Here is a 12661-nt window from a genome sequence, read left to right as displayed (position 1 = left end):
TGTTGGGATACTTACTGTAGTCTCTAATTTAATATACAAATGACACTTTAGCCAAATCATATCAGTTTGCAATAAAAGTTGAGTAGGTTATATCAGTGAAAAATGAAGCATTAATTTCGAAAATAAAATTGTAAATGATGTGTAAAAATAAATTATGAATACCTCACAAAATTCACATAGTAAAAGGGACAATCTTTTGAACAGAGATTGTTATCCTTTTAAAACTTGTAATTGAACTGATCACAGTGAACGGTATTTGGAGTGTCTAGCCTCTATGGGTACAAGTTTTTTTTAAGTGGAAAACTTGGATAATTTGTTCTCTCCATTTTAGGGAAATTACGGAATGGAATTTTCGACAGGACCTTTTATAGAGCATATTTCCCGCGGAGAATTGAGCTTTGTACAATACAGTAATATGTGAAAAATTGAAATAAAATAACCTTATTCCTTAATTTATGTGTAATTTCTCGTTAAATGAATTTTAAAAAATGTCATTCACGCTTCATCATAAAGTGTCGATTATTTCTAATGAAAAACTTTTGAAGTGCAAAGGTTAGATAGTTTGTTGCTTTCGGAAATCATCTTGTGTTTTCGGCTCTATTAGCCAAGTTAGCAGTTGGCAACGTGTGATTTGGATGTTCGTAGCACGGGTAAAGGCATAGACGGAACAGAGTATAAGATGTTATTCAATTGTATGCTAATCAGCATCGGGATCTCTGTGAAAACGACTACAATGTTGGCATCGCAGTGTGTTTCAAGTGCAACCACCGTCGCCCTCGGCAAGCGAGCAAGCTTTCTCAATTCTGCATTGGAATCCATGTCGCGACACTAATTTACAACCTATAATTTATATCCTAGTTGCGGTTACGTGAAATCTTACCGAGTAAAAGTCCCAACGACCGATGATGCAAATGTTGCCACGTAATTATCGCGTGTTTTCGTAACGGATACCATACGTATTGTATACGATGACGTGTAGCGTCTGAAGATGGTAAGACGAAGTACTGACACAAAATTCAATAAAATTTCATTTGTTAGTTTTTATAATATATTTTTCGTTTATAATAGTGCTATATAAATACCTATATACCACAGGGTGCCTCGTAACTACTAACGTATGAAAGAGAGATGGCGATTCTACAAGTAAAATTAATGAAATCTTTTCTATTTATGATATCTTGAAACAATCGAAATAATCGAATATGAATATTTGTCGAGTATACGTTAAACTGAATGAGAAACAGATAACATATTTGTTCATATTTCGATACTTTTTATTTTTAGTAAATGATAGTGTATGTGTGCGAGGAAAACTTTCAAGTACGACCATTCCAAAAGTAAATCCCCCCTTACAAATAATTCATTCTGTTTTCGAGTTACAGTTAGTTTTTCATGTAAAATTACAATTTTCCCAATAGTATCAATAGTTATGTGGCCTACTGAATAATATTGGTAATATTAAGTCAGTGTTAGATGTTGATAATAAATTAAAATTTTTAAATGTCAAACGTGTATTAAGTATAATAATATAGTAATTTCAATGGAAAACATAAAACGCTGATATAGAAGTTTTCATTAAAACTTTTGAATTAAATGGAATGTTTCTTTTTCTTCTTATCCTCCACCATTGTTGGAATTAATTTGAATATATTATCTATGTATGACTTGTACGTATATACATGTATTGTAGAATGTATATTAACACGTTCACTGCCATCGTGAGCACCGGTGACCGGAACTTCATAATTACTGGGTAAGAATTATAATCTGTGATATAACCGATGTCGAATAAAAATTTTCGGACAAAGGAATAACTGATACGTGAAATGTAAAAGTTTTTCGTGGCAGTCAATGTGTTAATAACAGTGTTTTATATTTTATTTCATTTTTTATACTGGTATTTACTATACAGGACTATTAAAATATTAATGATTACTTTAACAATATCATTATCGTTTTTTCTTTCGTAGATATTGATGAATGTGCAGAAGGTGTAGCTGATTGTTCTCAAATTTGTCATAACGAACCTGGGAACTTTCGCTGTGAATGTCATTCTGGTTTTCAGTTAGGAACTGATAATAAATCTTGTCACGGTGAGTAAAAAGAGTTTGTTTTATCTCCTGTTAATAACAAAGTACATATATCACTGCCATTGACTACCAAACATATTTTATTGGAATGTAAAAAATACAACTAAGAGAGGAAAACTACAAAGATACGCAGTAATGTAGACACAGTACTAAATTCAAATAATAACGTACAAAAACTTACTGATTTTCTAACTTTCACAAAATTATACATAAAACTATAAATTTTTAAATGTTAAATGTTGCTAATGATTTTAGAAGTTGAAAAAATGATATAAAAATTTATTTAAAAAATATCATGCTAACATGCTCATTGTAACATCTATTCCATTAAATTATCGTTCATTATGACGTTTTTAAATGAATGGTTATCTTTGATTTTAATTAGGTCCTTCATTATCTAAATTCAGAGTACTAAAACTTAATGTTTAAAAGTACAATTTAAATTTGTTAAATAAAAATGTTACCATTAAATTAAAGCAATTAAAAGCTACATTGAGAATTTGTTTAAAGTCTCTTTATTATTTGCTTACGCGAGTGCGACGAAAACTGTATACTAGTTCAATACAAATTCACAAGGAACTCCTTATTGCAAATTCAATAATCTATGTAAGTGTATATTTGTACTTCTGTTGCCTAACAAAAGATTCAAATTATTGTCTTTATTTGCATTCTATAATTTTCTTCTAAAATTTCAATGGGAAACCAATTTTTATATTCAAAATAGAAAACTCAGTGAACTAGTTTTTGTTTTATGAATACGAAATCTTCTGACTTCAATTATCAGCGTTCGCGAGTTTTATTCGAATGTTGGAACGTTATTCTGACAAAAATATTTTAAAACTTCCGAAGCAAAATTAAATTGTTTATATTTAACATTATTAATAATTAGAAAAAGAAGTAGCAGGAACAATATTTCAAAGTGTTTAGTTCATAATTATTATTATTATTACAACTTGGTAGTAATTGAAGTGAAAAGAATCATCAATCAATAAAACTGTACGTTACAAAAAGTGATAGTAAACGTCATAAGAATTTATAAAATTAAATTAAGTACATTCATTTTTGGTCAAGATATTTTTAAAATACAATATATTATTATACTGTTTCCAAAATTATTAATAAAAAGGATTGTTTACACTGCATTCTGCGAACTAACTATAAAACTGCGAAAAAAACTGCTAAAGGAAATTGGAGTGCAAAGGGTTAAGGGTTGAAACTTGAGATATAATATTTTCCCTGTAAATTATCGAACGGTTCGCTATCAAGCTTATCGCGGTACAAGGACTTGTCGATTTTTGTATTCGATTATGCCTTTATAGCAAGTAAGAAGAAAGTTCATCTAAGAATTGAAACGTTCCCTTTCTTTTTATATAGTGCGTGAGCTAAAAGAGAATTATCAGAAAATACACGTTCTTAACAGTACAATTCAACGATTTAAACATTCAATGTAATATAATTTAATACTATCGGTGGTGCTCGAAGAAATAACTTAAGAATAAATGCACCAAATCACGGAAACAATTTGCAACTTCTTGGTTGTTTTCGTTTAGACATTAATGAGTGCCTTTCGAATAATGGGCACGGACCGTGCCAAGGCACTTGTATCAATCTCGAAGGAAGCTACGAGTGCAGCTGTTCCGATATTCCCGGTCACAAATTGGCGGTGGATAATCACACCTGCGAAGATATCGACGAGTGTGCTACGAACAACGGAGGATGTTCTCATGTTTGTTTGAATACGCTTGGGAGTGCATTCTGCCTCTGCCCTGATGGTTTTTATTTAAAAAATGACTGGAAAACCTGTGACGGTAAGTCTTAGGCTGTATGTACACGGACGTATATTGCTACATCACATTTCAACATTAACACTTAGCCAATTGAAGGGGGAGATTACTCATTTGTCTCTTAGCAACGTATCGCCGCTTATATTGTTTATTTTTTTTTTGTTATTTAGTAAGTCTTGGAGTGAGAGTATTTGCAATTTAATAAATACATTTCTTGTTACTGTAAAACGCAATTTTGAATCAAATCTGTTGAATGAGTTTAGTTAAGGTTAATGAAAAAGATTGTAGTTGTACATAGTTCCTTTTCAGACGGTTGCCTGAGTGTTAAGTGAATTCATACATCCATCTTCGTTTTATAATTGCATGCTGTATGTTAAGTTAACAGTCGAAAAAACAATATACATAGCCGGTCCAATTTTAATCTATAAATTCAATTATTTTTGGAACCATCAGTTGTTTAGAAAATATCCTAACTGCATACTTTCCTGGTTCGAGAGTACAATCATTTTATGCATTTAGCTTGTTACTAGATGCACGTGTATAGGAAGTATAAAAGTTACTACTAGTTTTTCAATTGTAATTATCCATTGGTGCAGCAGGCCATTTTTACAAAAAAGTATTACCATATCTACAACGAAAATCGATGAAAATGAAAAAATTACTTTTCTTTATGTTTTGATGGGTTTTCGGTGTAGACAGAGTAAGACATTTTTTAATAGAATGACTTGCGTCGATTACTGCAGAGAAATTACGTAATTACATGTACGTGACGTTCTTTCGTATATAAAAATACACAGAACGTTTTACAGAAAACTTTCATATGAGTAGAAATAGTAAAAGGTAATTTCATTTAGTATTCTCGAGTTACAATATTTATAAAATATTCAGGAAGTCTGACACTGCTTGAAACATAAAACAACAGAAATTTTGTACAGTATTCATCTGTGTCAGAGCCTTTAACATTATTTTATAATTTTTTCTTGTACTGGTACATACACTTGCTTCATTTATCGTCCTTTGAAAAATTACAGTTAAAATTAAGTTTGCTCAATAAATTGGATACTTTGCATGAGAAATGAAGTTCATTACAAGATTATGTTTACAGCGTTTCGGTAATTTTTCATTAAGTAAACAGTATTTTACTTTTATCTGGACTTTTTGATGTTACCTCCTCCTATAATATCGTGCCAGACTTATGATGAAAATTTTAAACAAATTCGACGAATCTAAATGTTATTTCTTTACTTTTAATGTAAATCAAATATTACATGTTTATCGTCACTCTTCAACCTTTAAAGTAAACGTAGACATAAGATAAATATCAAATTCTTTTCATGTTTTATCAAGCACTGTTGCGAAAGAAATCATAAGACAAGGGGTGAAAAATAAACAGGGAACAACGGGCTAAACTCACAAAAATATTTTAATTTTTAGATGCAATTATTTTATAACATGTTTATAATAAAGTAAATATTATTCGTTACACATACATAGTGTTTGCTCTTAAATACGGTTTTGATTTATTTCCTTGATAGATGTGAATGAATGTGAAAACGCGTCGAAGGTTTGTACGAATAATACCGAGTGCGAGAATACCATTGGCTCGTATAAATGTGTCAGCAAGCCGCAGAAAATGACGAAAGTTCTTCAAGATGAAGATTACGATGCTGAGGATGACGAAGACAATGACGATTACGACGAGGGAGGCATCACTGAAATACCAGAATTAGGAAAGTGCGAGGAGGGCTATAAGAAGGACAAAAATGGCGAATGCATTGGTATGAAAATAATTAATATATTATTATTTTTACTTTTAATGCTTCTTACAAATTAAGGATGCTTAATATTTTGGTAATATACGTGAATCATATATAGCAATAATAAATATCAAACATTGATGCAACTTTTGTAATAATTATAACATATTCGTAGAATCAAAGAAAAATATACTATAAAAATTTACCCCTAGAAAAATATAATTATCTACAGAGTTTAATTTAAAGTTAACATAAAGTAAAAATAAAAAATAAATATAAAATAAAAAAGAATGATTTATCGTCACATTGTCATAAATATTTTCGTTGTTACAAAATATAAAGTTCATTGCCAGAAAACGTTCAATGTCTACTTACATTTCCATAATAAGACTTTCTAATTTTACCTATACGTAATGGACAACACTGACTTTTCAAAAATTAATTCATAAATCTTCGAGTCTCACTGGCGATCATATGACAAGAGGTTGAAAGGATTCTAAACAAGGGTATTATAAGTATATTAACCCTTTACCCTCGAGATGTGATGTGATATAGCAAAATCATAAAGTTTGATGTTTAAAATTAAACTTTCGATTGAAAATGAAATTTTGTATAATGCATCAATACACGAAATATCGAAATAAAATGTCTACGCTCTTCAATTTATGTGCGATTCCTCATTAAGTCGGTTTAAAAAAATATTATCTACATCTTATCAAGTAACGTTCAATATTTCCAGTGAAAAGCTTTCGAGTGCAGAGGGTTAATTTTGAACAAGTAGGTGTATTCATGAAACCTGTTATGTCGCACTTTCTAGATATTGACGAGTGTGTCGAAGGTGACGAAGGCGAGCCTCACGGTTGCCAGCACGAATGCATAAACGAGCCCGGCGGTTATTATTGCACGTGTCATTCCGGGTTCGAGCTTCACGAGGACGGTGTGTCCTGCAACGACATTGACGAGTGTAAGAAGACACCGCCGCCATGCTCTCACGGTTGCTCGAACACAGAAGGTTCGTACGCCTGCACCTGTCCCCCGGGACACAGTTTGAAAGCGGATAACATCAGTTGCGCTCAAACGAGAACATGCGAGACACTGATAACACCTTGCTCTCACGAGTGTCAGGAGTCAAAGACAGGGCCTAGATGCATATGTCCTCCGGGATATCAGCTCCTAGGGGATGGCACTACCTGTTCAGACGTGGATGAGTGTGCTTTAGGGTTGTGCTCTCATTCTTGCGACAACTTAGAAGGTAGCTTTCGATGCCTTTGTCCAAGCGGTCTCCAAATCTACGAAGACGACAATGTAACTTGCTCGGATGTCGACGAATGCGCAGAAAATTCCCACAATTGCGAACAGGAGTGCGCGAACGTCTATGGTAGCTATCTATGCAACTGTCGAGATGGATTCTTCTTGCACGATGACGGGAAAACGTGTTCCGACGTGGATGAGTGTTTGAACAACGAACACAAGTGTTCTCACGCTTGTTTGAATACCCCTGGGAGCTACAATTGTTCGTGCCCCGAAGGATACCAGCACTCGGGAGACAGTTACACTTGTAAAGATATAGACGAGTGTGTTAAAAGCGAACACAATTGTTCCCACGAATGCGTGAACGAGGAAGGAGGCTACAGGTGTGCGTGTCCCACCGGTTTCGTTCTAGGAAACGATTTGAAAGCGTGCGTGGACATTAACGAGTGTTTGGAGGGAACTCACCAATGTAGCCATGAGTGCGTGAACCTACTAGGATCCTACACCTGCACCTGTCCCACAGGAATGTCTCTGTCGGATGAGAAACTATGCGTTGCCATCGACCTTTGCAATTTCGCCAATTGCTCCCATATTTGTGACAGGATACACGATACTTACAAGTGCAGTTGTCCCGATGGCTATATCCTCCAAGATGATGGCAAAACTTGCAAAGATTTCGACGAGTGCGCTGAAGATGAACACGATTGCTCCCATGAGTGCGTCAACACTCCAGGAAGCTACAAGTGTGTTTGCCCTGAGGGTTTGAAACTCTTCGAGGATGGTTTGACGTGCAACGATGTTTCGTGTGCAAAAGGACTTCGGCAAGATGAAGATGGTAACTGCCAGGATATCGACGAATGTCTGATAGGTGACCACGACTGCTCGCACATTTGCATTAACGAGTTTGGCTCGTATCGTTGCTCTTGTCCTTCGAACTGGATTCTAGCTGGAGATGGAATTACATGCACGATCGTAGAGTCTCCTGATCCTTGTGTAAACTCCAGCTGTCTTCACTTATGTGTCCCCAATGGCTCAGACAGGTATCAGTGCGAGTGTTATTCTGGATACAAATTAGGTCAAGATAATTCAACTTGCGAGGACATTGACGAGTGTCAGGAACATTCGAATAATTGTCAATTCCTATGCAAAAATGTGGAAGGTTCTTATTCTTGCGAATGCCCTGAAGGATATCAATTAGCGAAGGATAATCGAAGCTGCGAAGATATCGATGAATGCGCTGATGGACGCCACGATTGTCTGCACAATTGTACAAATCTCGAAGGAAGCTACGACTGCTCTTGCCCTTCTGGATACGTATTTTCTAAGGAAGAACGGGTATGTGTCGATATAGACGAGTGTCAGGATGGTCGACGCAAACACAATTGTTCTCACGAATGTGTGAACGTCGTAGGTGGCTATAATTGCAGTTGTCCTGTAGGATGGAATCTTCTCGAGGATTCGAGGAACTGTAGAATATTCAGTGAGTTGAATTGTTCCCATACTTATGAACAGAATGAGGAAGATATCCGTTGCGGGTGTCCCGAAGGATTCCAACTAGGAAGAGACGAAAGGACTTGCGAGTATATAGACAAATGTGCTGAAGAGTTGAACTTCTGTAGCCATTTCTGTGTGAATATTAATGGATCTTACCAGTGCGAGTGTCCTTCAGGATTCGAATTACAGGAAGATAAAAAAACTTGTGAAGACATTGACGAGTGTGTGGAAGATATTAATAACTGTTCCGAAGGCTGTGTAAATACCGAAGGCAGCTATTTCTGCACGTGTCCAGCCGGGTACGAATTAAACGACGACAGAGAAACCTGTCAAGACATTAACGAGTGTACTGACAGTTCCCACAATTGTTCTCATCGATGTGAAAATTTTCATGGGGGTTATAGTTGCTCCTGTCCCGAGAATCTGATTCTTGAATACGACAATAAAACTTGTGTTGAGAAACAATTGTGCGATCAACGGAATAATTGCAGTCATCTGTGCATCGATATGCCTGGCGGATACAAATGTAAATGTCCAGCAGGAATGAAATTAAACTCTGATGGTCAGACATGTGAAGAAATTGATTTTTGCACGGGAAAACACAATTGCTCTCACGAGTGTGTTAGTGAATTAGAAGGTTTCCGGTGTGAATGTCCAATGGGATATGTTCTGTTTAAGGATAACAAAACTTGCGAGGACAGAAATGAATGCGAAGATATGGAAAGTAAGTCAAATTGCTCCCATTCTTGTAAGAATACGGTTGGCAGTTTCGAGTGCGAATGTTTTATTGGCCATCGACTAGCCGAGGATCGCAGGACCTGTGAAGACATCAACGAGTGCATCGAAGACAATGGCGGCTGTTCCCATCTTTGCGCTAACACAGAAGGCAGCTTCGAATGTGCCTGTCCTGATAATTACAAATTATTAGAGGACGATGGGAAAACTTGCGTAGAAATTGACGAATGTCTGATCGACAATGGCGGGTGCTCTCACTTGTGCCATTACGAAAACGGCACTGTATCGTGTTTCTGTCCGCCAGATATGCTTCTCGACGACGATAATGTCACCTGTATCGAAGAAAACAAGTGTTACGTTGAAAATGGTGGCTGTTCCCACTTGTGCCACTATGAAAATGACACTATATCTTGTTTCTGCCCACCGGGTATGCTACTCGAAGCAGATAACGTTACCTGTGTTGAGGAAGATAAGTGTTACATCGAAAATGGTGGCTGTTCCCATTTATGCGAGTACCACAATGGGAAAGTGTCCTGCACTTGTCCACCTGAAATGAACTTATCCGAAAATGGTACCACTTGTGTAGAGAAAAATGAATGTCTTCTGGGCAATGGCGGATGTTCTCACCACTGCAATTACGAAGAGGGAAAAACGTTCTGTTCGTGTCCATCAGGAATGACAATATCAGATAATAGAAAAGATTGCATCTATGAGAATAAGTGTCTTGTAAACAATGGTGGCTGCTCGGACATTTGCGTCTTTAATGATGGCTCTATCACTTGTGAGTGCCCTTCAGGATTCCAGTTATCCGTTGATAATGCCACGTGTGTCGATATCGATGAATGTTTAAGCGTGAAAGACAACTGTACGCACAAGTGTATAAATGTTCCAGGCGGGTTCCAGTGTGCATGTAACGAAGGATTCAAAATTAATCCTTTAGAGCCTGAGTTCTGCGATGATGTAGACGAATGCGAAGATAATAACGGAGGATGTTCACACACTTGTTTGAACCTTTTAGGATCATTCCGTTGCTCTTGCCCATCAGGATACGTTCTTGGCAACAATAATAAAACTTGTAAATTGACTGATGGCTGTAAACAGAACAATGGGAACTGTTCCCATCACTGTCGCTATGAAGAAGACACTACTCATTGCTCCTGTCCATTAGGGTTCAGGTTAAAACAAGATCAAAAGACGTGCGAAGACATTGATGAATGCGAGGAATTTGAAAATGATGTGGACCTAGGATGTTCACACATTTGTAAAAATACTAATGGTTCTTACTACTGCGAGTGTCCTGCAGGCTACATCCTCTTGCCTGATGATAAAAAAAGCTGCACCGATCTGAACGAGTGTCTGAACTCCCAGCACAATTGCAGCCACGACTGTTTGAACCTACTGGGAAGTTATGTGTGCACCTGCTACGAAGGACATTACCTGTACTCCGACAGGTCCACTTGCCTGGACATCGATGAATGTTTGGAAGAGAATGGTGATTGCTCGCATCAGTGTACCAACACTATTGGCGGTCACTTCTGTTCCTGCCCTACTGGATTCGAGCTATCGCAGGACGAAAAGACTTGCGTCGATATAGATGAGTGTGAAACCGGTGTCTCTGAGTGTTCCCACGAATGCGTTAACGTTTTAGGATCGTTCAGATGTACTTGTCCCGAGGGTTACGTTGTAGCTAACGATTCCAAGAGCTGCGTGGACATAGACGAGTGTCAAACGAACAATGGCGGCTGCTCGCACGCCTGTTTCAACGTGATAGGTGGTGTTAAGTGTAGTTGTCCTGTTGGGCTGCGTTTGGACGAGACGGAGAAAACTTGCAACGATGTAGACGAGTGTTTAACTGAAAATGGAGGCTGCTCGGACATCTGTGTTAATTTAGAAGGCAGTTTCGTTTGTCGTTGTACGAACGGGTTTCATTTGAATGTGGATTCCAAAACTTGTCAAGACATCAATGAATGTGAAATGGAAAACGGTGGTTGTTCAGATGTTTGTGTTAACGTTGATGGTAGTTATCACTGTGAGTGTCCGGGTGGATATCACTTGAAGGAGGATAAAAAGTCGTGTCTGGATATCGACGAGTGTCAGGAGAACAATGGCGGTTGTTCCCATGTTTGTGTCAATGAGCAAGGATCGCACAAGTGTGAGTGTCCTGTTGGGTATCGATTAGAGAATAGTTCTTGTCGTATTGTCGATCCCTGTGAAGGTAATAATGGTGGCTGCGAGCAAGTTTGCAAAGTGGAGAGTAATTTGACAGTTTGCAGCTGTAGAGAAGGGTTTCAGATTGATAATACTGATCCTAAGAAGTGTGCAGATATCGACGAATGCATTGGGCATCATGGCTGTGAGCAGGACTGTGTGAATACTGTTGGCTCCTTCGAGTGCAGGTGCAAGGAAGGATTCGAGATGCAGAATTCTACGTGCATAGGTAAGTTTTCGTGTGTTGGAGCTAGATTATAGAGCTTATCAGGAATGACTAGGTAAAATTTAAAAAAATTATTTCGAATGTGATTTGAAACGTCTAAGTAATGTTCAGAAGAAATGATATTTTTTAAAATTCTGTATATTTGCATTTCATTTCTTAATATTATTTTTAGGAATAAAGTATAAATTTATAAAAATTCCCATTCATAGAATATACTTCTTTTTATTTTTAAAAGAAAAAAATTGTAGAATTTTTATCACCCGAGCTATTACACAAACAAAAATTTTTCTCAGTTTTTGAAAGAAACAATGAAAGTAACGATAGAAATAAAGGATAATGTTTCAATGTATTATTGTCGCAATAATTTTTTTTGAAAGGCGTGTTCAACAGTGTTTTAAAGGAATGATCTAATCTAAAAGAAAAAATAATATTATCTGTAAAATCTATCGAATTAATACTAATCTATTAAATTAAATGAGTCGTAAAAGACCCCCAACAAAGAAAAAATTTGAAGAAATAAATTTGTAGAAATGATATACGTTTTCAGACATTAATGAATGCGCAAGTAGCCCCTGCCAGGAGACTAAATGCATTAATACTTACGGCAGCTATCGATGCGATTGTGAAGCTGGATACCGGTTGGATGGAGAGATTTGTGTAGGTTCGTGCAAAATATCTTTCTTATATCATTCATGTTTCTATCAGGTCCAACTGTCACTGATCAGCAGACGTACACTCAAATTACAATTCAAATTTGTAATGTAAATTAATTCTGTATATATTATTTAACATTTAAAAATGAGAATCGTAGGAATATTAACTTTTCATACTAAAAAGCGTTATTACATTAAAAATAAAATGGAACAATTATTGTAAAAGTAATTTCATGTTTTCATTGTAATTGCTTAAATGTTCGAGTTTATCATATGCAGATCACGAAATGTTTGACAATCATATTAAAGAAATTAAATCTAAATGAATCGGATAAAATTTTATTAAGTACTACATTTTATTAAAATTTCTGATTTTCAAATTTCTGAAAATTTATATATATATTATGCAATGTATAGATGCCCTTATCAAACGTAAAATGTATAATTCGATCATTAGAATACT

General features: G+C 35.9%; 1 protein-coding gene across 1 annotated transcript in view; it reads left to right on the top strand.

The window, feature by feature from the left end:
* LOC116429435 (uncharacterized) overlaps positions 1-12661 on the top strand; it is a 217128-nt gene that overhangs the window by 126612 nt on the left and 77855 nt on the right. The window contains exons 6-11 of the mRNA XM_076365293.1: positions 1971-2093; positions 3641-3898; positions 5410-5652; positions 6449-9468; positions 9577-11548; positions 12093-12206. Coding sequence (XP_076221408.1) covers positions 1971-2093; positions 3641-3898; positions 5410-5652; positions 6449-9468; positions 9577-11548; positions 12093-12206 — 5730 coding nt within the window. The remainder of the gene's footprint in view (positions 1-1970; positions 2094-3640; positions 3899-5409; positions 5653-6448; positions 9469-9576; positions 11549-12092; positions 12207-12661) is intronic.

This window comes from Nomia melanderi, chromosome 3, assembly GCF_051020985.1.
Source record: "Nomia melanderi isolate GNS246 chromosome 3, iyNomMela1, whole genome shotgun sequence".
Lineage (NCBI taxonomy): Eukaryota > Metazoa > Arthropoda > Insecta > Hymenoptera > Halictidae > Nomia > Nomia melanderi.
Note: the sequence above shows the minus strand (reverse complement) of the source record. Positions and strands in the feature narration are given on the sequence as shown.